At 39.8% G+C, this 27,867-nt stretch overlaps 1 protein-coding gene across 4 annotated transcripts in view; it reads right to left on the bottom strand.

Annotated features, from left to right (window-relative positions):
* The window catches only part of LOC133646315 (gamma-aminobutyric acid receptor subunit rho-1-like), a 63,643-nt gene that overhangs the window by 14,746 nt on the left and 21,030 nt on the right, over positions 1–27,867 (bottom strand). For 2 of the 4 annotated variants that reach the window (XM_062041542.1, XM_062041540.1), the window contains exons 2-8: positions 20,639–20,689; positions 20,447–20,568; positions 12,515–12,582; positions 12,223–12,446; positions 8,527–8,609; positions 6,271–6,411; positions 5,727–5,879 (exon numbers count right to left, since the gene is read on the bottom strand). In XM_062041542.1, coding sequence (XP_061897526.1) covers positions 5,727–5,879; positions 6,271–6,411; positions 8,527–8,609; positions 12,223–12,446; positions 12,515–12,582; positions 20,447–20,568; positions 20,639–20,689 — 842 coding nt within the window. The remainder of the gene's footprint in view (positions 1–5,726; positions 5,880–6,270; positions 6,412–8,526; positions 8,610–12,222; positions 12,447–12,514; positions 12,583–20,446; positions 20,569–20,638; positions 20,690–27,867) is intronic. The other 2 variants (XM_062041543.1, XM_062041541.1) reach the window with 1 other exon arrangement.

Here is a 27,867-nt window from a genome sequence, read left to right as displayed (position 1 = left end):
TCTTGTGGTGTTCTATTTACTGCCATGTTTAGTGCTTCCGAGGTTCCTGCCTACCTGTGTTGGGCGGAGTTGCAAGACATGCCGCTTCCAATTAGTGGCCCTACTTCGCTTCCTCCATGGCAGCTGGATGGCACTTGGTGATTCTTCAGCCCTCTTCCATTTGTCATGTCTGGTGCCATCCAGTGAGGCCTTTCTGCTTGCACGCCCTGCAACTCAGCCATCGGTAAGTACACTATATTGCCAAAAGTATTTGGCCACCCATCCAAATGATGGGAATCAGGTGTCCTAATCACTTGGCCCAGCCACAGGTGTATAAAATCAAGCACTTAAGCATGGAGACTGTTTCTACAAACATTTGTGAAAGAATGGGGCGCTCTCAGTGATTTCCAGCCTGGAACTGTCATAGGATGCCACCTGTGTAACAAATCCAGTCGTGAAATTTCCTCGCTCCTAAATATTCCAAAGTCAACTGTCGGCTTTATTATAAGAAAATGGAAGAGTTTGGGAACAACAGAAACTCAGCCACGAAGTGGTAGGTCACGTAAACTGACAGAGGGCTCAGCGGAGGAATTATGGTGTGGGGTTGTTTTTTAGGAGTTGGGCTTGGCCCCTTAGTTAGTGTGAAAGGAACTTTGAATGCTCCAGGATACCAAAACATTTTGGACAATTCCATGCTCCCAACCTTGTGGGAACAGTTTGGAGCGGGACCCTTCCTCTTCCAACATGACTGTACACCAATGCACAAAGCAAGGTCCATAAAGACATGGATGACAGAGTCTGGTGTGGATGAACTTGACTGGCCTGCACAGAGTCCTGACCTGAACCAGATAGAACACCTTTGGGATGAATTAGAACGGAGACTAAGAGCCAGGCCTTCTCGACCAACATCAGTGTGTGACCTCACCAATGCGCTTTTGGAAGAATGGTGGAAAATTCCTATAAACACACTCCGCAACCTTGTGGACAGCCTTCCCAGAAAAGTTGAAGCTGTAATAGCTGTAAAAGATGGACCGACATCAAATTGAACCCTATGGGTTAGGAATGGGATGGCACTTCAAGTTCATTTGTGAGTCAAGGCAGGTGGCCAAATACTTTTGGCAATTTGTGTATTTCTTAAAAGAGTCTTTTTCTCGCCACTTGTGCCTCCGCATCTTGGGATCCAATTCACAGTAGGTTAGAAACATTTCACAAACTGTACCTATAGATTTGTCCTGACAAAAGCTAGTATTTCAAGGTAATTTTCCAGCTGAATGAAATCACAGCTCGCTTTAGCCTTTGGGTCATCTCTGACAACCTTTTCGCGCTTTCCAAACACCGGTGCTAGAAACTTTCTTTGTAGCTGGCTTTTGAGCGGCTTCTTTAGCGGTAGGCTATTGAAAACACTGTCCTAGCGATCCCGGTGTTTCTAGTGGCTGATAAGGTTTGATGTGTTGAAGCGCAATGTTTTCTTCGCTCCTCACGGAACAAAGAGTGCATGTGAAAAGTCTTTGTCTGAAACAGTGAAGAAGTCCCACACAATCGGTACTATTTTTGTTTACAATGAGCTCAGGAGACGTTTAGGCGTAGAAGAAAGAGAGAACTTGATTTGCTCACCCTAACTCGGGGGTCAGCAACCCGTGGCTCTCGAGCCGAATGCGGCTCATTAGCACCGCCCTAGTGGCACCCTAGAGCTTTTTCAAAAATGGTAAAAGATGGGGAAAAATATATTTTAATAATGTTTCTGTAGGAGGACAAACATAACACAAACCCTCCTAATTGTTAGAAAGCCAATTGTTTAATATGTTTGTTTATGCTGTACTGATGACAGTATTTGGCCAATGCCGTTTTGTCCTACTAATTTTGGCGGTCCTTGAACTCACCGTAGTTAGTTTACGTGTACAACTTTCTCCGTCGCTGCCACAGAGACATGTTTTATGCCACTCCTTCTTTGTCTCATTTTGTCAACCAAATGTTTTATGCTGTGCGTGAATGCACAAAGGTCAGCTTTGTTGAGGTCACTGACTTGCGTATAGTGCTAATAATCCATGCTACTATGCTATTTAGGCTAGCTGTGTAGGTATATTTGAGTTCATTTAATTACCTTTACTTATGTCCTCTGTGTATTTAATTTATAGTTGCAAGTCTCATGACACATTATCTGTATGTAATATTGGCTGCATTTCTGATTGTGTGCCATGTTGTTCCAGACCACAGCAAAAATTACTATGTTGTTCCAGACCACAGCAAATGTTACCCAGCTTAAAAAGATTGTAATAAATCCATTAGAAGAAGACAGCCTTTCCTTTAACTCGGACACACATTTATACCTTTGGCAGTTTTAAGCCAGTCATTTCCAGGAGTTATCTAACCCTCTGAGACGCTAACTTAATGTGTTGCCTTCATTATAGCACTTACATAGGGCTTTTAACGTTTTGCGGCTCCAGACAGATTTGTTTTTTGTATTTTTAGTACAATATGGCTCTTTCAACATGATGGGTTGCCGACCCCTGCCCTAACCTATCGCATGGTACAGGTAATCTCGCCTCATTAAAGCATGTTTTTGTTTCATCAGTTATCTGAGCTATTTTTTCATATCCGATTCCTCGGTGTGACGTCATAATTACTCATGACAGGTATGTAATAATTAGTTGTTACGACTTTGGTAATTGTGTCTTGAATCAATTGAGGCAAACTGGAGTGGACTACTCGGTTGCAAACAACAAAGGCTCTGTTGATCCAATTACAGCCATACTTCAGTTATTGTACACCCCACTTTTCGCACAATTTGTTATTTTAGGCCACAATTTTGCTACAGTTTTTGTATACAGGCTCGGTTATTGTACGGTCAAAATTGCACTGGCAAGGTAACCCGTTTCTGGTCATTTAAGCAGAATCAAATGTCCAAAGTCTCGTTTGTTTTTAAATTCAGTATGACTGCAAAATAAAAGCCACAATGGGGCCACTTAAAGTTGATTACTGCCAGCCAGCATTTCGATAAAGAACGTGAGTGAGAAACATTAAAAAAAAAAAAAACATTTGTACTTTTGCTACAGGTTCCTTCTTGAATTCAAGCTCAGAGATGGAGTCACTAACACATGGATTTCTTTGTTTGGGCTTTAGATTCCGCGGAATGATACGCGGGCAAACAGACAACGGTACACAGCAAAAAAAGTCAGCAAATTTGATGGTAAAATACTGGCAAAATTTTACCGTAAAAGTCGGTAGCTTTTTTCCAGCTATGCATTGTAAAAAAAAACACAACACCGTAGATATTAAGATAAAAAAAAAACGGCAGCACAGTCAGCAGAACTTTACCGTATAAATAACAGTAACGACCATACTGGTTGTTTGGATTTTACCGTAAAAATAACCAACATAGTGTGTGCACAGCGCTTCACTCATTCCACATTTTCTTATGTTGCAGCCTTATTCCAAAATGAAATAAACTCTAAAGAAAATACCCCATTAAGACTGTGTGAATGTGAGTGTGAATGTTGTCTGTCTATCTGTGTTGACCCTGCGATGAGGTGGTGACTTGTCCAGGGTGTACGCCGCCTTCCGCCCGAATGCAGCTGAGATAGGCTCCAGCACCCCCCGCGACCCCAAAAGGGACAAGCGGTAGAAAATGGATGGATGACTGTGAAAAGTTTACAAATAAAAATATCACATGCACATAAGTATTCACAGCCTTGATCAATATTTTGTTGATGCACTTTTGGCAGCAATTACAGCCTCAAGTCTGTTTGAATACGATGCCACAAACTTGGCACACCTCTCTTTGCAACACCTCTCAAGCTCCATCAGGTTTGATGGGAAGTGTTGGTTTTCGTCCAGGATGTCTCTGTACATTGCTGCATTCATCTTAGTCAAGTCAGGGAGGGACAGAGAACCCGATGATCACTCTGCCAGAGCTACAGCATTACACTGTGGAGAGAGGAGAACCTTCTACAAGGACAACCATCTTTGTAGCAATCCACCAATCAGGAGTGTATGTTAGAGTGGCCAGATAAAAGCCATTCCTTAGTAACAGTTTGCCAAAAATGCACCTGAAAGACTCTCAGACCATGAGAAACAAAATTCTCTGGTCTGACAAGACACAATTTAAACTCTTTGGCGTGAATGCCAGGTGTCATGTTTGGAGGAAACCAGGCATTGCTCATCAGCTGGGTAATACCATCTCTACAGTGAAGCATGTTGGTGGCAGCATCATGCTGTGGGGATGTTTTTCAGCGGCAGGAACTGGGAGACTACTCAGGATAGAGGGAAATATGAATGCAGCAATGTACAGAGACATCCTGGATGAAAACCAACACTTCACATCCAATCTGATTACGCTGCAAAGAGGAATGGGCGAAACTGCCCAAAGATAGGTGTGCCAAGCTTGTGGCATCGTATTCAAAAAGATTTGGGGCTGTAATTTCCGCCAAAAATGCATAAACAAAGTATTAAGCAAAGGCTGGTAATACATATGTACTGTGATTTTTTAATTTTTTTTAATCAATTTGCTAAATGTTTAAAAAATTATGTTTTCAAATTGTCATTATGGGATATTGTGTGTAGAATTTTGAGGACTAAAATGTATTTGAATCGCTGTAAATACCTTCCGGGTGCAATGTATATTTTTTCGGCGACTGACCTGACAGTTTTTTTTTACCATTTTATAATATTGAGATATTCTTTTTACAGTACAATAACTGAGATGGTATACAAACAAAAATGTTAGTGAAGATCTGGGTGAAAAATATTAGCGAAAAATTTAAATGTTTGCAAAAACTGAGGCACCACTTTATATGTACCGTATTTTTCGGAGTATAAGTCGCTCCGGAGTGTAAGTCGCACCGGCCGAAAATGCATAATAAAGAAGGAAAAAAACATATATAAGTCACACTGGAGTATAAGTCGCATTTTTTGGAGAAATGTATTTGATAAAATCCAACACCAAGAATAGACATTTGAAAGGCAATTTAAAATAAATAAAGAATAGTGAACAACAGGCCGAATAAGTGTACGTTATATGACGCATAAATAACCAACTGAAAACGTGCCTGGTATGTTAACGTAACATATTATGGTAAGAGTCATTCAAATAACTATAACATATAGAACATGCTATACGTTTACCCAACAATCTGTCACTCCTAATCGCTAAATCCCATGAAATCTTATACGTCTAGTCTCTTACGTGAATGAGCTAAATAATATTATTTTATATTTTACGGTAATGTGGTAATAATTTCACACATAAGTCGCTCCTGAGTATAAGTCGCACCCCCGGCCAAAGTATGAATAAAACTGCGACTTATAGTCCGAAAAATACGGTAGTTGTTTGTCCTTGCTGGTGGTGCAATGATACACACTTCTGCCTCTCATGGCAGAGAGTTTGTTTGATTTCCAGCCTGGTTTGCGTCAGCAAGCATCCGACATTAACGAAGCCAAAACTATGCATGCGTCGGGCTCGCCGTGGCGACCTCTGACAGGGAAAAGCCAAAAGTGGAGGAAATAACTGCAGTTGTATTTTCTTTGGCATTTAGATTTGGTGAGAGCTCTCTGCAATCTCATTATACTTCCCATTACGATGTAAATTTGCCTATTAAATATAACACAGCAGCTAAATGTCATCCGTACTGCAAATCTTATTACGCACAAACAAGACCAACTAAATTGTATCTTGGCTGTCTTTTCTTGTAATGCCATTAGAGCTGATGCACAATACAGGAGTGTGGAAGAGATTGAACGGGGGGTCCTACCGAGGGGGACTCTGGCAGGGACGGCCCTGCGGTCGATCCAAAAGGACACCCAGGACAACATGACCATGAGTGTGGCGGGGAAGTAGGTCTGCAGCAGGAAGAAGAAGATGTGACGCCGCAGGGTGAAGTGGATGTACAAGCGGTTGTACCAGCCTAGGAAGGGGAAACATATTGGTTAGAAACACACAAACTCACACTGTCTGACGTAAAAAACCAATTGAAGAAAAGGTTCTTGCTATTTCTGGCGAGGGAAGATAGCGCACAAAATCCTTTTAGCACTTCAGAGGCTCTTGTGAGCAAGACGTGCGCTTGGAAAAGCTTGCTGCAGGGCCTTTTTAAAGTGCCGCACAAGTTGTTCATTCGGAGTCACTATGGAGATTAAATACAAGTCCAGTCCTCCGGGTAGGCTGTATACCATGAAATGGAGTTTTCATTTAGCTTGATCCCTCATGTGGGGGAGACTCCGAAAGCACAACTGAGTTGAATTATAATTATAATGTGGTTGTGGATGCTCGTATTTGGATTTAACACGACGTAAGATTACCTGTGCTGCTGTAGAAAGCCAGCTTGGTGGTGGTGTGAAATTTCTGGATGAGGAACTGGGACAGCGATATCCTGTCATCCGTGTTCAGGGATTCATTGCCTTTCTTCCAATAAAGCATCAGGTCATCGTCTGTGTAGGCATCTGTGAGGGCGGGATCATATGCTAGATGATTATATATGTATAAACCTAGTTATATATGTGTGTGTGTGTATAGTTGTTGTTTTATTCTATCAAACTGAAATTAATCCACTGAATCACTGTTCCTTTTTCCTGTACTTTGGAAACACTTTAAATTTGAATAATTTCCCAAACTGGATCCCATCACTACATCGTTTGACTTCTTTGTTTAATCCGCTCCATAATTTAATTCCACATACTGATATACCGAAGGTCTTAAATGTTGTGCGTGCATACAAATATTTTAAGTACCGTATTTTTCGGACTATAAGTCACAGTTTTTTTCATAGTTTGGCCGGGGGTGCGACTTATACTCAGGAGCGACTTATGTGTGAAATTATTAACACATTACCATAATATATCAAATAATATTATTTAGCTCATTCACGTAAGAGACTAGACGTATAAGATTTCATCGGATTTAGCGATTAGGAGTGACAGATTGTTTGGTAAACGTATAGCATGTTCTATATGTTATAGTTATTTGAATGACTCTTACCATAATATGTTACGTTAACATACCAGGCACGTTCTCAGTTGGTTATTTATGCCTCATATAACGTACACTTATTCAGCCTGTTGTTCACTATTCTTTATTTATTTTAAATTGCCTTTCAAATGTCTATTCTTTGTGTTGGGTTTTATCAAATAAATTTCCCCAAAAAATGCGACTTATACTCCATTGCGACTTATATATGTTTTTTCCTTCTTTATTATGCATTTTCGGCCGGTGCGACTTATAGTCTGGAGCGACTTATACTCCGAAAAATACGGTAATATGTTTTTTTTAAATTATATTGTGGCTTTTTGACTACAGTAAGTACAGATTATTTCATTCATCCTTTCAACAAATGAGTTGTAAATTATTGATTTGACAATACGACAGGTAAATTAGTACAACACACTGGAATAATACATGCATGTTAAAATGCAATTATTGCAATTTTAAAAAATATGATGCATTTATGTGTTTAGAACAAATGAATATAGATTTCAAACCCCGGTTGTTCCTTGTCACATTACACTTTCAAGTTTGGGGTATCACTATATCGCATATTTTGTTTTTGTTTTTAATTTTAAAAACATATACTATGTATTTTTGGCTTAAATTAAGCATTTTCATGCATAAAAAGTCTAAATTAATGAAAGAATATCAATACTACATTTATTTTTTGAATAAAAAATACTGAAATTCCACGAAATAGTGAATTTGCAAATAGCTACAATTATACACAAAGCAAACGATAACCTGCTACCCAAGAATATACAACAATTCTTCTCAAAAAAAGAGGAGAAATATAATCTTAGAGAAAAATTTAATTTAAAACATGTGTATGCACATACAACACCTAAAGACTTACAGTATATCTGTATGTGGAATTAAATTATGGAATGGATTAAGCAAAGCAATCAAACAATGTAGTAATATGATCACCTTCAAGAAACTCTTCAAACTTAAAGTGTTTACAAAGTACAAAGAAGAAGAACCATGATAAACATTCTGAATTTATTTAATCCATCCATTCATTTTCAAAATAATCTTACTCATCTCACCATATGAAATGTAACTTACTTCACCGAGTATTATTTATTTATTTATTTTTATTGTGATTACTTATGGAGTATATTGTGAATAAATTGAGAACAGGAAGTGAACAAAAGTTTTAGCAAATGTTATGGAAAAGAAAAGGGGTAGGATTAAATAAGCTCTGCTTCTTCCTACTCCTTTTCGAACATGTTGAAAAGAGAAACTAGAAATTGTGATGTATCATGTTGTATGCTTGCATGTTCGAAATAAATAAACTCAAACTTAAACTCAAACATTAGTATTGGCCACTAGATGAGACCAAACCTTTCAGAGGACGCTGTTCAGTATCGTGGCCAATGATTGGCTCAGCCTCAGATAGCCTACTATATTGGATCAAAACAGTGTATATTCCAAATTAGGTTTTCTTAAGACTATTCACGCAGTGAGATTCACGCTAGAAACTGAAAGCTTAAGAGAATTCGATGACTGGGAGCCTGTTGTGGTCCCGTTGTCAAGAACAACATGTGTTTGTATGGGATGAATGTACTCACAGCTCTCGATCTCTAATGAGCATGTTTGGGTGTCCAGAGGGAAGCGGCTGAGGTCCATGTTGCACATGGCGGTGACCGTGACCCTAATTTATGTAAGAACAAAGACACACAAAAAAACAGCAGAAATTAAGCTTTATGTGGTTGTGCCGCATTCTACTGTAATTAACGCAACAATATCCCAGCCCCATATGGTGGTTTTGTCATACCTCTTCTGCTTTGATTGGGTTGTGAGAGCAAACACTGACATTTGCAGAAACTGAATGATATGACGACAAATCAGTGATACGGCTGCAGTGATTGACATGTGAGCCTCACCAATGACTGCCCGGCCAGTGACTGTACAGCAGTGATATTCAACTGGTGTGCCAGGGGGCCAGGAATGACAAGGCAAACATTTTTGCAGCAAATTTCTAAAAAGACTAGTGAGCTCCTGTTGAATGGAGGAACTTGGACCACTGTAAATACATGGGCAGATCCTTGCATTGACATTTTAACCTTGCTATCAAACACACAGAACACTGGGATCCAGGGATAGGTACCGAATTTTGTACTTTTATAGGCACCGACCAAATTTTGTTGGTACTACCAGGTATCGATTCAAGTAAAATCCAGACAGTGTCAAATTTTGTTACCTTTGTTGCTCGTGACATCACGTCCGGTTGCAAACTAAACACCGGCTCACGTAAACAATCACCAAAGGAGACCTCAGCCAAACTCCCTCTCAGTAATGTTGCAATTTTCACCACCAAAAAAGCAAGTGTACTTGGTAGAAAACACTTGAATGTAACACAAAGCTCCACTCTTCCAAAATGCGCTGGCTTGATGTTAATTTTCACTGGATTTGCCATAGACAGGTTTTTATTAGCATTGGGATTTTACATGGCAATTTCAACACCCTAAAATGTTGTAATGGACACTAGAACCTAGATGAATGTTACAATCAAATAGCTGGTGTGTAATAAGCACAATACTTACAGTATAAGCACTTTGTAGGGCCCCACATTACAATTAGTTTCCTGGTTAGTCAACACACCATAGTATACAGTACTGCCATCTAATGTCTTGGAAGTGCAACTGCATTGCAAATGAGACTCAAATGACCTAAGAAAACACGATATAACAACTGGACAGCACAGTCACCATAATCAGCTCATTTTTTTAAATGTTACATTAAAAATAAAATGTTATTATCAAACAATTAAAACATTTTAACCCACAAAGTACCGAAAATTGGCACCGTTGAGTGCCGGTATTGATTGCCAGGTCCCGAGAATTGTGAACAGACCCCATCCGTACTGGGGTCCAAATTTGTGATTTACATAACTGAGGCGTTCCTCAAGGCACACCTTTAAGTCGTCCTTTTTGGCAGTTATTTTTTGTAACGTATTTAAGTAAGGTGTTGCTGTAGCTTATTTTGTTTTGATGCGGTCAGTAATCATTTGTTCAACGTCTTTAAAGTTAAAGTACCAATGATTGTCACACACACACTAGGTGTGGAGAAATTATTCTCTGCATTTGACCCATCACCTTTGATCACCTCCTGGGAGGTGAGGGGAGCGGTGAGCAGCAGCGGTGAATTATTTTTGGTGATTTAACCCCCAATTCCAACCCTTGATGCTGAGTGCCAAGCAGGGAGGTAATGGGTCCCATTTTTATAGTCTTTGGTATGACTCAGCCAGGGTTTGAACTCACAACCTACCGATCTCAGGGCGGACACTCTAACCACTAGGCCACTGAAGTTATACTAGTTGTGATCCTCTAGGTCAGGGGTCGGCAATCCGCGGCTCCAGAGCCGCATGCAGCTCTTTGACCACTCTGATGCGGCTCAACTGCATACTTGCCGACCCTCCCGATTTACCCGGGAGACTTCCGGATTTTAGTGCCTCTCCCTGTAATCTCCCGGGGCAATTATTCTCCGATTTTCACCCTGTCAACTATAATAAGGGGATACTGTGATGACACAGCATTTAGCGCCCTCTACAGCCAACAGTATCAACGTACCAGTCCAGGTACATTTTGCATACAGCTTCTGCACGCACACGTATGTGACAGCAAGGCATACTTGTTCCACAGCCATACAGGTTACACTGATGGTGCCGATATAAACAATTTTAACACTCTATTTTAACACTCTACTAATATGCGCCACACTGTGAACCCACACCAAACAAGAATTCGGGAGAACATCCGCACCGTAACACAACAAAACAAATACCCAGAATCCCATGCATCCCTAAGTCTTACGGCTACATTATACACCCCCCCCCCCCCACACACCCTTGCTACCACCAAACCCCGCCCCCCTCCCTCCCTCCGTGCGTCGGTTCAGGTGGTTTGGTGGTAGCGGGGGTGTATAATGTAGCTCGGAAGAGTTAGGGATGCATGGGATTCTGGGTATTTGTTCTGTTGTGTTTATGTTGTGTTACGGTGCGGATGTTCTCCCGAAATGTGTTTGTCATTCTTGTTTGGTGTGGGTTCACAGTGTGGCGCATATTAGTAAGAGTGTTAAAATTGTTTATATCGCCACCGTCAGTGTGACCTGTATGGCTGTGGAACAAGTATGCCTTGCTGTCACATACATGTGCAAGCAGAAGCTGCATACAACACGTACCTGGAATAGCATGTTGTCAATGCTGGTTGTAGAGGGCGCTATTATTGTTGTTTGGGTGAAAATCAGCAGACGTTCGAGAGAAAAGTAGACTTAAATTTCGGGGATCTCCCAGTAAATTCGGGAGGGTTGGCGAGTATGACGCTGTCAAGCGCCTTTCATATAAAACTCGTGATCCGCACTAACATTACATTTTCATTTTAAGGTGCGGGCTGCTTGTTTGAAACCCCTGGTTTATACATAGCACAAAGCAAAAAAAAACTTTGTATGCAGTGTTATTTCATTTTAAATTTCAAAAGAGTTTTGTGGCTCCCATTGTTTTCTTTAATTTGTGAAACTGGTCAAAATGGCTCTTTGAGTGGTAAAGGTTGCCGACCCCTGCTCTAGGTTAACATGTGGGTCCTCTCTTTTTCATCATTTGGGCAATTCAACTGGTGGCCCTTTGAATTCAGTTCAAAAAATTTGTGAGGGACTAACATTTTCTTAAACACATTAGAGTGCTGTCATAGAGATATGATCTTTGACTTGCTTTTTTGCAAAACATCCTTAAAAACAGCAGAGCGCTCCTGTAACTTTGACAAAATAAATGGACCAAAATCAAACGTGTACTCTAGAGCAGGGTTCCCCGACCTTTTTTCCACCTGGGACCGGTTTAACGGATGCATTATTTTCACGGACCGGCTTTTCTACGTGTGGCAGATAAAAATAGCAACAAAATAAGCATGAAAAATGAGCCTTTGGCTGCAATCTGGCACATTAACATTTTATATCTCCATTTATGTGCATTGTCCCATGTACTATAACAGGAGTTGTAATATACATCTATTACCAAGCTTATTGGTGTGTTTAGTGGGAGAAAATACGGTAGTTTATAAATTAATTAGTGTTTCTGTGCGGCCGGGTAGCAAATGCGTCAAGGATCGGTGGTTGGGGACCACTGCTGTAGAGGACACTGGTTCTCCGGAATATACAAAATAAAACAAATAGTGAAGGGAGAAGTCCGGCGCCCTGGCCCCAAAACAATTTAGTTGACTATGCAGAAACCTTATTGTTGGTAATCAGCATATAGTTGATATAATAGTGTTTACCTGAGGCTGTACAGGACGTTGCCATCAGGATAAACCCTCAGCATGACGTTGTCCGTCGTGGTGTCGTGTATGAAAGAGCGCTTGGAGTGCACAAAGAACATATCGGGGACCCAAATCTTCTTCACCAGGCGACTGTCGAAGGTCATGCTCTGGTTGTTAGTGCTGGGGAAGGACAGGCGTTCATCCTTCCAGTAATGACGTAGATAAAGCGTCATGGTGAAATCCTAGTACAATTAACAAACATTAGCTCTAATACAAGACATTTAATCATGTGCTTGTAGTTTGCACTCACCATGTCCACCTCAGAGATGGTGTCCAAACTTTCCACCTGAACGTCAACTCCGACAGGAATCGGAGGACCTGCAAAATGTCATACTGGTGGTAAATGTAATGTACTTCACAATGAGACCCAGTCAGTCTGGCCCTACATTGCACAATACTTGTGACCTATTTCTGCTTGTTTGACTCAGCAGCATCATCCTCTGATAAGTGCATGAACACAATTAGGTCGCAATAATGGATCAAAGTTGATGCAGCGGCAGGGATGAAATCCCGTGCGCTCTTCCACACTTTCACGAGACGTGCAGCTCAAATGCCACGCAGCAAATTGTGATGGCTTTTTTTTTTTTTTTCCGTTTGATGAGTCAACAACATCAAAGACAGCTCAAGTAAACACACACGTTTGGAAAGCTTCGGTGGATTTTAGGCCACAAACGATCACATGCCTTGACGAGATGTGAAGTGCTCAGCCTTGCCGACCGCAGCACGACTTGCCTTGATAACGGCTTTAAAGACATCAAGATAGCAGCGCATATCTTGCAAGGCTGCAAGCAAGTGTCCTTGTGTTTAAAGTGCTGTCAAAGTATTACATTTTTAAATCAGATTAAACACACTTTTGAATTTGCATTAATCGTGATTGATCAGAGGTTATTACTCGCTTGCATAATTAAGATTAATTTAGGAAAAGAGCCCAATATTTGGACAGCAAATGCAATTTTATTGTCAGAATGTCATAACGCTCATTGACCTTATCACTGACCCGATACTCTGGTAACCTGCGCCGCCTTTCAGGGAACCATCCGCGCTTAAGGTAAAGGATTTGATTTTGATTTTTATTAAGGATCCCCATTAGCTGGTTGCCTCAACAACCCACTAGTCTAGTCTTCCTGGGGTCCACAATTCAATACAATTACAAGTAAAAGCATATAATTATAACTACACAATACAGAAAAAAATAAAAAAAATAAAAGCATCAATAAGAAAACAAGCAAACAATTTACAGTCACAGAATAATAATTACCATATAAATATAACTACACAATATAAAACCAAACAAATCATCAACGAGCAAACTAATTTAAAGACTGAGATAAAATATTACTTTCTTTTTAAAAAACCTGTTTACTTTCAATGCCGGTGAGAATTGGAGGCAGGTTATTCCAGAGCGATAAAGATCTATAAATAAAAGATTTCCGCAAAGCATTCTTCCTGGGACGAGGGAGTACAAAATGCCCCTCACTGGACGTCCTAGTAATATGATCATGTATAGTGCTACTGTGAGCATGTGCGATCACAGGGAATTGCGTGATTCATCTGTGTATATACATGACGAATGCAAGATTTTATTTGTGATTAACCACAATAATTAACTGGTTATTTTTGATAACCTTAGTTTAAAGGCGAACTGCACTTTTTTGGAATTTTGCCTATCATTCTCAATTATTATGTAAGACAAACACATACAGTTGTGGTCAATAGTTTACATACACTTGTAAAGAACATAATGTCATGGCTGTCTTGAGTTTCCAATAATTTCTACAACTCTTATTTTTTTGTGATAGAGTGATTGGAGCACATACTTGTTGGTCACAAAAAACATTCATCTGACATCACATGGACAAAGATAAGACTTTCTGGAGGAAAGTTCTGTGGTCAGATGAAACAAAAATTGAGCTGTTTGGCCACAATACCCAGCAATATGTTTGTAGGAGAATAAGTGAGGCCTTTAATCCCAGGAACACCATTCCTACCGTCAAGCATGGTGGTGGTAGTATTATGCTCTGGGCCTGTTTTGCTGCCAATGGAACTGGTGCTTTACAGAGAGTAAATGGGACAATGAAAAAGGAGGATTAGCTCCAAATTCTTCAGGACAACCTAAAATCATCAGCCTGGAGGTTGGGTCTTGGGCGCAGTTGGGTGTTCCAACAGGACAATGACCCCAAACACACGTCAAAGGTGGTAAAGGAATGGCTAAATCAGGATAGAATTAAGGTTTTAGAATGGCCTTCCCAAAATCCTACACTTAAACGTGTGGACAATGCTGAAGAAACAAGTCTATGTCAGAAAATCAACACATTTAGCTGAACTGCACCAATTTTGTCAAGAGGAGTGGTCAAAAATTCAACCAGAAGCTTGTGGATGGCTACCAAAAGCGCCTTATTGCAGTGAAACTTGCCAAGGGACATGTAACCAAATATTAACATTGCTGTATGTATACTTTTGACCCAGCAGATTTGGTCACATTTTCAGTAGACCCATAATATATTGATAAAAGAGCCAAACTTTATGAATGTTTTTTGTGACCAACAAGTATGTGCTCCAATCACTCTATCACAAAAAAATAAGTGTTGTAGAAATGATTGGAAACTCAAGACAGCCATGACATTATGTTCTTTACAAGTGTAAGTCAACTTTCGACCACGACTGTATATGTCTTGCTTTTTTTAATGCATTCTAACTCGTAGATAAGTGAGAGCAAAAGTCCGCTTACAATGGCGCTTATGGGAGACGCTGTATTCTGCCTATAAACTGTCTAAAAAAGCATCCAAACACCGTATTTTTCGGACTCCAAGTCGCAGTTTTTTTCATAGTTTGGCCGGGGGTGCGACTTATACTCAGGAGCGACTTATGTGTGAACACATTACCGTAAAATGTCAAATAATATTATTTAGCTCATTTACGTAAGAGACTAGACGTATAAGATTTCATGGGATTTAGCGATTAGGAGTGACAGATTGTTTGGTAAACGTATAGCATGTTCTATATCAGGGGTCACCAACCTTTTTGAAAGCAAGAGCTACTTCTTGGGTACTGATTAATGCGAAGGGCTACCAGTTTGATACACACTTAAACAAATTGCCAGAAATAGCCAATTTGCTCAATTTACCTTTAACTCTATGTTATTATTAATAATTAATGATATTTACACTTAATTGAACGGTTTAGAAGAGGAGAAAACACGAAAAAAAATGACAATTACATTTTGAAACATAGTTTATCTTCAATTTCGACTCTTTAAAATTCAAAATTCAACCGAAAAAAAGAAGAGAAAAACTAGCTAACTCGAATCTTTTTGAAAAAATTTAAAAAATAATTTATGGAACATCATTAGTAATTTTTTCTGATTAAGATTAATTTTAGAATTTTGATGACATGTTTTAAATTGGTTAAAATCCAATCTACACTTTGTTAGAATATATAACAAATTGGACCAAGCTATATTTCTAACAAAGACAAATCATTATTTCTTCTAGATTTTCCAGAACAAAAATTTTAAAAGAAATTCAAAAGACTTTGAAATAAGATTTAAATTTGATTCTACAGATTTTCTGGATTTGCCAGAATCATTTTTTTGAATTTTAATCATAATAAGTTTGAAGAAATATTTCACAAATATTCTTTGTCGAAAAACAGAAGCTAAAATGAAAAATTTAATTAAAATGTATTTATTAATCTTTACAATAAAAACAATAAATTTACTTGAACATTGATTTAAATTGTCAGGAAAGAAGAGGAAGGAATTTAAAAGGTAAAAAGGTATATGTGTTTAAAAATCCTAAAATCATTTTTAAGGTTGTATTTTTTCTCTAAAATTGTCTTTCTGAAAGTTATAAGAAGCAAAGTAAAAAAAATTATGAATTTATTTAAACAAAAGAAGACCAAGCCTTTAAAATATTTTCTTGGATTTTCAAATTCTATTTGAGTTTTGTCTCTCAGAATTAAAAATGTCGGGCAAAGCGAGACCAGCTTGCTAGTAAATAAATAAAATTTAAAAAATAGAGGCAGCTCGCTGGTAAGTGCTGCTATTTGAGCTATTTTTAGAACAGGCCAGTGGGCTACTCATCTGGTCCTTATGGGCTACCTGGTGCCCGCGGGCACCGCGTTGGTGATCCCTGTTCTATATGTTATAGTTATTTGAATGACTCTTACCATAATATGTTACGTTAACATACCAGGCACGTTCTCAGTTGGTTATTTATGCGTCATATAACGTACACTTATTCAGCCTGTTCTTCACTATTCTTTATTTATTTTAAATTGCCTTTTATATCTTCTATTCTTGGTGTTGGGTTTTATCAAATAAATTTCCCCCAAAAATGCGACTTATATGTTTTTTTCCTTCTTTATTATGCATTTTCGGCCGGTGCGACTTATACTCCGGTGCGACTTATACTCTGAAAAATACGGTACTTCCATCAATGTTTTATACACACACTGTAATAAAGTAACAGGCACATTCATGATAACATGTAATAGTTATGTATTTTGACATTTTAAAAATACGGCGGTGCATTAACTTCATAGACGCATCACAATGTTCGCTTTTTCCTTTAACAACATCATTGATTACAACTCACTCCAGACTTCATGAGAGCCAACAACACTTACTGTAACGTGTGTTCTCACTGGGATGCCGACTGTGAGAATGTTGATATATTACCGTTTAGATGGAGAATGACTCATACTCCTTGTAAAGGGTTAAAAAAAAAGGAGGTGGGCGCAAACCAGTGTCTTTCGCGTGTCTTTCTCGCCATTTCCGGGTTTAAGTTGGCTGTCAAAGCGTACCAACTTTTCAGTTTATGTCCACATCATTTTACAAACCCCAAAACCAGTGAAGTTGGCACATTGTGTAAACCGTAAATAAAACAGAATACAATGATTTGCAAATCCTTTTCAACTTATATTCAATTGAATAGACTGCAAAGACAAGATATTTAATGTTCGAACTGAGATTTTTTTTTTTTTTTTTTTTTTTGCAAATAATCATTAACTTAGAATTTAATGGCAGCAACACATTGCAAAAAAGTTGGCACAGGGGCATTTTTACCTCTGTGTTACATGGCCTTTCTTTTTAACAGCACTCAGTAAAAGTTTGGGAACTGAGGAGACCAATTCTGGAAGCTTTTCAGGTGGAATTCGTTCACATTCTTGCTTGATGTACAGCTTAAGTTGTTCAACAGTCCGGGGTCTCTGTTGTGGTATTTTAGGCTTCATAATGCACCACACATTTTCAATGGGAGACAGGTCTGGACTACAGGCAGGCCAGTCTAGTACCCGCACTCTTTTACTATGAAGCCACGCTGTTGTAACACGTGCAGAATGTGGCTTGGCATTGTCTTGCTAAAATAAGCAGGGGCGTCCATGAAAAAGACGTTGCTTGGATGGCAACATATGTTGCTCCAAAACCTGTATGTACCTTTCAGCATTAATGGTGCCTTCACAGATGTGTAAGTTACCCATGCCTTGGGCACTAATACACCCCCATACCATCACAGATGCTGGCTTTTGAACTTTGCACCTATAAAAATCTGGATGGTTCTTTTCGTCTTTGTTCCGGAGGACACAACGTCCACAGTTTCCAAAAACAATTTGAAATGTGGACTCGTCAGACCACAGAACACTTTTACACTTTGCATCAGTCCATCTTAGATGAGCTCGGGCCAGCGAAGCCGGCGGCATTTCTGGGTGTTGTTGATAAATGGCTTTGGCTTTGCATAGTAGAGTTTTAACTTGCACTTACAGATGTAGCGATGAACTGTAGTTACACAGTGGTTTTCTGAATTGTTACTGAGCCCACGTGGTGATATCCTTTACACACTGATGTCGCTTTTTGATGTTTAAGGGATCGAAGGTCCGTAATATCATCGCTTACGTGCAGTGATTTCTCCAGATTCTCTGAACCTTTTGATGATATTCCAGACCGTAGATGGTGAAATCCCTAAATTCCTTGCAATAGCTCGTTGAGAAATGTTGTTCTTAAACTGTTCGACAATTTGCTCATGCATTTGTTCACAAAGTGGTGACCCTCGCCCCATCCTTGTTTGTGAATGAATGAGCATTTCATGGAAGCTGCTTTTATACCCAATCATGGCACCCACCTGTTCCCAATTAGCCTGTTCAGCTGTGGGATGTTCCAAATAAGTGTTTGATGAGCGCTTCTTTAACTTTCTCAGTCTTTTTTGCCACTTATGCTAGCTTTTTTGAAACATGTTGCAGGCATCAAATTCCAAATGAGCTAATATTTGCAAAAAATAACAAAGTTTTCCATTTCGAACGTTAAATATCTTGTCTTTGCAGTCTATTCATTTGAATATAGGTTGACAAGGATTTGCAAATCTATGTATTCTGTTTTTATTTACGATTTACACAATGTGCCAACTTCACTGGTTCAAAATGAAAGACATGGTTTATAATCTAGAATAAACTTTCACGAGCTCTGAGGAGAGAAAGCAGCTTACCAGCTGATGATATCAATACAGCAGAATAGGGAAGTTACCTCTCATTAATCAATGTGCCACTAAAAGTAGGTCCTTAACGCTAGCACTTATAAAAACATTATTGATAATACTTGGTTACTTTCAGGTCACAAAATGTAAATGGAGTATTGTTGGTGGTTTGCAGATGGTTATTTATTGAGTTTTATGGTCGGAAAAGAGGCAATGACGCCATGGCTCCCATTGGCTCTGTTGTACGCAGACTTTTAAAGGCCTACTGAAACCTACTACTACCGACCACGCAGTCTGAGAGTTTATATATCAATGATGAAATCTTAACATTGCAACACATGCCAATACGGCCGGGTTAACTTATAAAGTGTAATTTTAAATTTCCCGCGAAACTTCCGGTTGAAAACGTCTATGTATGATGACGTATGCGCGTGACGTCAATGGTTGAAACGGAAGTATTCGGACACATTGTATCCAATACAAACAGCTCTGTTTTCATCGCAAAATCCCACAGTATTCTGGACATCTGTGTTGGTGAATCTTTTGCAATTTGTTTAATGAACAATGGAGACTGCAAAAAAGAAAGCTGTAGGTGGGATCGGTGTATTAGCGGCTGGCTGCAGCAACACAACCAGGAGGACTTTATGAGTTGGATAGCAGACGCGCTATCCGACGCTAGCCGCCGACCGCATCGATGATCGGGTGAAGTCCTTCGTCGCTCCGTCGATCGCTGGAACGCAGGTGAGCACGGGTGTTGATGAGCAGATGAGGGCTGGCTGGTGTAGGTGGATAGCTAATGTTTTTAGCATAGCTCTGTGAGGTCCCGTAGCTAAGTTAGCTTCAATGGCGTCGTTAGCAACAGCATTGTTAAGCTTCGCCAGACTGGAAAGCATTAACCGTGTAGTTACATGTCCATGGTTTAATAGTATTGTTGATCTTCTGTCTATCCTTCCAGTCAGGGGTTTATTTATTTTGTTTCTATCTGCATTTAAGCCCGATGCTATCACGTTAGCTCCGTAGCTAAAGTGCTTCGCCTATGTATTGTCGTGGAGATAAAAGTCACTGTGAATGTCCATTTTGCGTTCTCGACTCTCATTTTCAAGAGGATATAGTATCCGAGGTGGTTTAAAATACAAATCCACGATCCACAATAGAAAAAGGAGAAAGTGTGGAATCAAATGAACCCTTGTACCTAAGTTACGGTCAGAGCGAAAAGAGATACGTCCTGCACTGCACTCTAGTCCTTCACTCTCACGTACCTCATCCACAAATCTTTCATCCTCGCTAAAATTAATGGGGTAATCGTCGCTTTCTCGGTCCGAATCGCTCTCGCTGCTGGTGTAAACAATGGGGAAATGTGAGGAGCCCTTCAACCTGTGACGTCACGCTACTTCCGGTACAGGCAAGGCTTTTTTATCAGCGACCAAAACTTTATCGTCGATGTTCTCTGCTAAATCCTTTCAGCAAAAATATGGCAATATCGCGAAATGATCAAGTATGACACATAGAATGGATCTGCTATCCCCATTTAAATAAATAAAAATCATTTCAGTAGGCCCTTAATTACGTTTATTCACGAGTTAGAATTGAAAGCAGTAAAAAATATATATATTTTTGTTCTTGTCTCCCATAAGGAATGTGAATTATATGCAAGATTTTAAAAAAGTGCAGTAAATCTTTAAAGACAAAACCAAATTGTCATTTATGTCTCGACTGACCTCCGAAGGCAGGCCTCATGGTGAAGTCGTGGTCGTCTATTCTGAGGAGCTGCTCCGATTTGGTCATCAGGGATTTGGTCATATCAGGGCTTCTCTTGTAAATTGGGCTGTGAATTATAACCCTATAATGTGTTTACATTTCAGAGAAGGCCTCAGTAATGATTGAAGCCAACTTAAATGTCTTTAACTCACCTTCCTGTTTTGTGACCGGAACCTCCTTCCATTCTTGTTTCTCTTCGGGACCTAATGGTTAACATAAACAATTAATAATAATAATGAATTAGATTAAATAGCGCTTTTCTAGACACTCAAAGTGCTTCACAGAGAAGTGAGAACCCATCATTCATTCACTCCACATTCACACAGGTAGTGAGTTACATTTCAGCCTCAGCTGCCCTGGGGTAGACTGACAGAAGCGTGGCAGCCAATTTGCGCCAGTGTGGCACTGAGAGCAAGGGTGAAGTGTCTTGCCTGAGGACACAATGGCAGTGACTTGGATGGCAGAAGCATGGATCGAACCAGACCCCTCAAGTTGCTGGCACAGCCGCTCTACCCACCGCGCCACGCTGTCCCCAATTACACAATGTAAATTGGAACCTCCAAATAACGTCACATAAGTCGAACGATTAAAGGCCTACTGAAACCCACTACTACCGACCACGCAGTCTGATAGTTTATATATCAATGATGAAATCTTAACATTGCAACACATGCCAATACGGCTGAGTTAGATTAGTAAAGTGCAATTTTAAATTTACCGCGGAATATTCTGCTGAAAACGTCTCGGTATGATGACGTTTGCGCGTGACGTCACGGGTTGTGCGGACATATTGGGACACCATTAAGGCCAGCTATCAAGTCGTCTGTTTTCATCGCAAAATTCCACAGTATTCTGGACATCTGTGTTGGTGAATGTTTTGCAATTTGTTTAATGAACAATGGAGACAGCAAAGAAGAAAGCTGTAGGTGGGAAGCAGTGTATTAGGGACGGCGTGGCGAAGTTGGTAGAGTGGCTGAGCCAGCAATCGGAGTGTTGCTGGTTACTGGGGTTCAATTCCCACCTTCTACCTTCCTAGTCACGTCCGTTGTGTCCTTGGGCAAGACACTTCACCCTTTGCCTCTGATGGCTGCTGGTTAGCGCCTTGCATGGCAGCTCCCGCCATCAGTGTGTGAATGTGTGTGTGAATGGGTAAATGTGGAAATACTGTCAAAGCGCTTTGAGTACCTTGAAGGTAGAAAAGCGCTATACAAGTACAACCCATTTATCATTTATCATTTATTAGTGGCCGGCTGCAGCAACACAACCAGGAGGACTTTGAGTTGGATAGCAGACGCGCTACCGTGAGTACGCAGCTTTGGCTTCCAAACATTTGATCGCTTGCCCGTACGTGCGTGCCGCTATGTGCATGTCACGTACGTAACTTTGGGGAAATATATGTGCTGTATGAACTTTACGGAGGTGAACGGTACTTTGGGCTGTGGGATTGAGTGTGTTGTGCGGGTGTTTGAGTTGTATTGGTGGGTTATATGGACGGGAGGGGGGAGGTGTTGGTTATGCGGATTAATTTGTGGCATATTAAATATAAGCCTGGTTGTGTTGTGGATAATAGAGTATATATATGTCTTGTGTTTATTTACTGTTTTAGTCATTCCCAGCTGAATATCAGGTCCCACCCGCCTCTCACAGCATCTTCCCTATCTGAATCGCTTCCACTGCCCTCTAATCCTTCACTCTCACTTTCCTCATCCACAAATCTTTCATCCTCGCTCAAATTAATGGGGTAATCGTCACTTTCTCGGTCCGAATCGCTCTCGCTGCTGGTGGCCATGATTGTAAACAATGTGCAGATGTGAGGAGCTCCACAACCTGTGACGTCACGCTACTTCCAGTACAGGCAAGGCTTTTTTATCAGCGACCAAAAGTTGCGAACTTTATCGTCGATGTTCTCTACTAAATCCTTTCAGCAAAAATATGGCAATATCGCGAAATGATCAAGTATGACACATAGAATGGATCTGCTATCCCCGTTTAAATAAGAACATTTCATTTCAGTAGGCCTTTAAGAGTTCAATCAAGTTTGAAAGATATTGTTCAAAAGTCAAGCAAAACTTGGAGTTGAAACCATTAGAGCGCGTGATGTTTCATGAGAATTCAATGCTTTTTCCTTCAGATTTTTTGGACAATCATTGCGTGATGACACAGGAAAACATCTGGCTGTTTAGTGCAATATGAGCCATATAAATACAGTAGATCCTCGGTTTCTGACGTATCTGTTTTCGGCATTGTGTTACGACGTATTGTGTTATTACGTATCATGTTGCAACGATTTGTGTTATGATACTGTGTTACGATGCTGCGTTACGATACTGTGTTACGTGTCGTGTTGCATTGTTTCAGGTCTCGACGTTTCGAAGGTAATTGTGTTGTTTCAACGTGTAATGCTTTGATATGTTGTGTTACTACATTTCATGGTTCCGATGTTTAATGGTTGCAATGTGTCGTGTCACGACGTTTCGTCGTTACAACGTTTAGTTGTTACGGCATTTTCTGTTTCTTTGTTTTGTGTCACAACTAGAGGAAGGAATCTTTGGGCACCTCATGATTGGATTATGATTACGATTCAGGAGCTATGATTCAATTAAAAATCGATTATTGATGCATCTTTAATTTATGTATATTGATGCAGTTTCAAATGTTGTTTTGTTTCACTAAATAAGCGTTTATCACTTTAAAAAAAACAATTCATTTGGAATAAGAAACAGTCAAATGAATTCCCACATTTATTAAATTAATTAAAATGTGTGCAAAACTGGACCATAAGTGACCGATAGTAAAGAAGTTTGTCGGATTTCTCGGTGAGGTGGCTCACTGCAGTCAGCCAAATATTAGAACTGACTTTATTTACAATAAATAAATCAATCATCAATTATTGACGTGGGTCAGCAAGGAGGTCCTGGGTTCGATCCTGGGCTCGGGATCTTTCTGTGTGGAGTTTGCATGTTCTCCCCACAACTGCGGGGGTTCCCTTCGGGTACTCCGGGCTTCCTCCCACCTCCAAAGACATGCATCTAGGGATAGGCTGATTGGCAACACTAAATTGTCCCTATTGACTGAATGAGAGTGTATCTTATCCAAGGTGTACCCCGCCTTCCGCCCGTGTGCAGCTGGGATAGGCTCCAGCACCCCCGCAAACCCTGTAAGCGGTAGAAAATGGATGGATGGATTATTGACGTTTACTAATTGATTCTATAATTGTCCATGTCCGAATTACAATGCATCTAAAAATCTATTAGTTCCTCCACCTCTCGTCACAACGTTTCTTTGGTACGACGTTTAGTTGTTACGACATGTCGTGTTACGGCATTTTGTGTTACGTTGTTTCGTGTCACAAAGTTTCATGGTTACGATGTGGCGTGTCACAGCATTTTGTGTTGAATTGTTTTGTGTTTTCATCACATTTCTATAAATTAGTTTAAAAAGTAGTTATGACTTTGTTTCATGGTCACAACGTTTCGATGTTATGATGTTTTGATGTTACAATGTGTCTTGTCACGACCTTTTGTTCTTACGTCTTATGTTTCTTTGTTATAACATGTCGTGTCACAAAGCTTCATGATTACGATGGGTTGTGTTACAACATTTATTGTTACATTGTTTCAAGTTTACAACGCAATGCCATAAATTACTTTAAAAAGTAGTTAAAAAATCTCATTCAAATTTGGGTTCAGTTCAAGAGCTTCTTTGGTTTACAGATTATTTCTAGTCTTGCACTCATCACTGCTAACCATACTTTCCCTCCCTCTGTTGTCGATAGTGCCTTTTAAAGAACACTCATACTAAATTGGAAGGCTGCAGCGCCTCCCTGCCATACCCGCTGGATTAGACATATTCTTTATTTCCTTAAATTGGAGAAAATTAGGTTGTTATTGAACGGTTGTTTTGTGAAGTTTCAGAAAGTATGGGGTGGTATCCTAAAACATGTAAAAGAGACTGATCTCAAATTTAACCCCGATTGAAAAGTAATTGAAAAGTAGATAATTGATGAGCCTTTTGTCTGCTTTTGTGTATTGCTGCACCGTGTTGGGAACACTCAGGAGTGCAGTTGTCTCTGGTTTTATGTCAATATTTGCCTATATACTTATTTGACTGATGCATATTTTTTGTGCTTTTTTTCTAGTTTATTATTTTTATTTCTTTTTTAGACATTTTTTTATATATACAGTAGGAAATGGATGGATATAATTTTTGTGGGTTACTTGTTTGGGGGCGGGGCGGATAACATTTGACATTTGTTTAATTGTATTTTTGGACTGTACATGTCAAAAATTCAATAAATAAACAACAAAATAATTTGTTTCGTGATCACAACGTTTCTTTGTTACGATGTTTAACTGTTATGATATTTTGTTATTATGACATTTTTTAATTACAATGTTTCGTTGTTACGTTTCGTTTTTACGGCATGTCTTGTTACGGTATTTTGTGTTACGCTGTTTCATGTCACAACGTTTTGCTGTTAGGGCATTTTGCGGTTACGATTGTGTCTTGTTGGGGCATTTCGTATGTCATTATTTTGTGTTCATGACACATTTCCATAAATTACTTTAAAAAGTAGTTAGACTTAAACGGTTTGGTTTGTAAATACTAGACTCACTCGAAAACTAGCTCTGAAGAATATGTAGTAGCTTCACTGATAAGAAGGTCAAATAATTAGTGCACATTGTAAGGAATTGTTCTCTCTTCTTTGATTTCATTATTGTATTTGTTTTATTACATTATTTGATTTTGTGTGTACAGTGTGATTGACTTTGGTGTAGTTTAAGTATAAGTTCTGACTTATGTAGGAACGGACGGAACGCATTTGGAAACCCATGAAGATGGGACTAGATTGAATATCTTGCCTTTGATTTCTTACTGCAGGCCTACAGAAAGTAAAGAAACAGAAGACTATGAAGTAGTTTTTTTCTGGTAAAGATGTTGCTTGGATGTTTTGGTCCATTCAACCATGTGAATAACGTCGAAAGTCATATATTTGGAACAATAACATGGTCTTTCATGAATTGTCCCCACAAAGTTGGAAGCATCGACTCTTACCGAGGGTTTTTTTAAACATTTGCTTTAGAGGGGTCTCCCAAGACATCTGTCTAAATTGTGTTTTTTTAAATACATTTTAATTGCCTGACAGTGAAACATATGAACTGCAGAGTGTAGTCTCACTCAGAGTAGCATATTCTCAAACCAAATAGCTCTATGGCCCACAAATTAATAATCCATACGCACAGTTTTACAATAACGTCTCATTTTCTACGGTCTCAATGAGCAGTATGGGTTGGCCTGGTATTACATCACCAACGCTTCAATCAAAGCTTAAATCACACAGAGGTGAAAAGGGCGAGCGTTTGAATCGAGGCGACTATTCTCTCTTTCACTTTTCCTCAGGCGTGCTTTTCTTTACATCCATCGCTTAGCCGGCTTTCGTCAGACCACCAGCGGCACGAGAGAGAGAGAGAGAGAGAGAAAAGATGAATTCCAAGCCCCAACTAAAATGGATTAATGGAATAGAGCATGTTGTGACAGACAGAGACAAATCCCTCTGACAAGCACAGACATACATAAAGACAGCACAGGGGCAAAAGAAAGAAAGAAAAAGAGAGGGAGGCAGTGGGTGGGGGTTAATAGGAGCAAAGGATGGTTGCTGGCCGATGGGTGCTACTCGTCTGCATCCATCCAGCAGCTGGTTCTTAATCCTCTTGGCAGAAATGACGCTCCAATCCCCTCTCGGACTGTCATGAGAACACAGCTGACTATCTGTCTGCACTCTGCTTTACCTCGCGGCACTTTCTGCTGTTTGCAGCATCCCTGGGGGAGCCCTCATCATACCGAACCCACTCATATTGGAAGACTTTGTTGTGCAGAATGGGGGCGGCATGGATGATTCACCTGTTTGCCAGACTTTACAAGTCTCCCTGTGAGCCCTATAACCTGGCTTGTTTTTGTAGTTTCACATTCGTCAGAGAGGAGCTGTTATAAGCGACAAGGAGGATGATGTCCGATACGGGGGAAATTGTGTGGGGAAATCAGAATGTCCAACACCGCTGAAGTTGTATAACACAAATTTTCACCCCACTTTTCTGGAAAAAAAAAGTCCTTCTAGACGACACTGCAGACATTATGAGACTTAGCAAGTCCTCTGCGACTGCCGTGTGTCTCGTGTGAATTTAGCTCGGTGAGCCTGTGGATGAGGTGTCGACTTGTCCAGGGTGTACCCCGCCTTCCTCCCGAATGCAGCTGGCATAGGCTCCAGCACCCTCCCGCGACCCCGAAAGGGACAAGCGGTAGAAAATGTATGGACCAAAAACTGTTTTCATCATCTCAGAAATATTTCTAAAGTGAGAAATTTGTTGTCAAAATTGGATCTGGAAATGATCATTCACGCGTTCATTCCGTCTCGCATTGGCTATGGCAATTCTCTTTTCACTCTCTTCAACAAGTCGACGCTAAAGAGACTTCAGACTGTACAAAATGCGGCTGGCAGACTTTTGACCGGTGCACCCAGAACAGCCCATATCACCCCCATTTTATCCAGTCGTCATTGGCTTCCAGTTAAATTCCGCATTGAGTTTAAGATTTTAGTCCTGACATTCCGTGCGTTGCATGGTGGGGATCCTCAGTACATCACTGATTTGCTATGCCCCTACTCTTAAGGGCGCAGCCTCCGGTCTTCAGGCCAGGGTCTTCTAAAGATCCCAAAAACTTGTTTTAACCCGTGGAGACCTGGCATTCCAGGATATAGCTCCCAGACTCTGGAACAATTTGCACCAGTCCCTCCATGATCTTGACTGTGTTGAAACTTTTAAGTAACATTTGAAAACTTCTCTTTTTAGTAAAGATTTTAGTTAATGCACCTTTTAACTATCATTTTTAATCCACTTGGTATCCTTTTTATGATGTTGCCCATGTTGTTTTAATTTTATTGTTGTTTTACTTCACCTACGTTTTGTACAGCGCTTTGTGATTTTATCTGTTATAAATAATATAAGTAAGTAAGTAAGTAAATTGTTACTTACTTATTTACTAGCCTGTGGAGTAATAATCATTGTTTAATGTCAAGCCCGCTCTTATCCAAATGATTGCTCCTGCCTTGTCAACACCACCCATAGTTAGAAGAATGATTACATTTGCTTTAGTGAAATTCATAATTTTTCAGAATACACCGCCATCTTAGAATTATGGTTACTGTTCCCAAGTTAGTATGCCAATGTTTTGTTTTTTTGTCTTGTCCAGCTGCTCGGGCAAATCTTATTGTTGATGTAGATGCCCATATTTGCTGTACAGATTTACTTTACAAAAGAGAAGAGTGGGATGCTTGTCTTGTTGCCTTATTTGTATTTGACTTTATTAAATTAATTTATATTATTAT

This window comes from Entelurus aequoreus, linkage group LG03, assembly GCF_033978785.1.
Source record: "Entelurus aequoreus isolate RoL-2023_Sb linkage group LG03, RoL_Eaeq_v1.1, whole genome shotgun sequence".
In the NCBI taxonomy this organism is placed as follows: Eukaryota; Metazoa; Chordata; class Actinopteri; order Syngnathiformes; family Syngnathidae; genus Entelurus; species Entelurus aequoreus.
The sequence above is the reverse complement of the archived record's forward strand: the minus strand, read 5'-3'. Positions and strand labels throughout refer to the sequence as shown.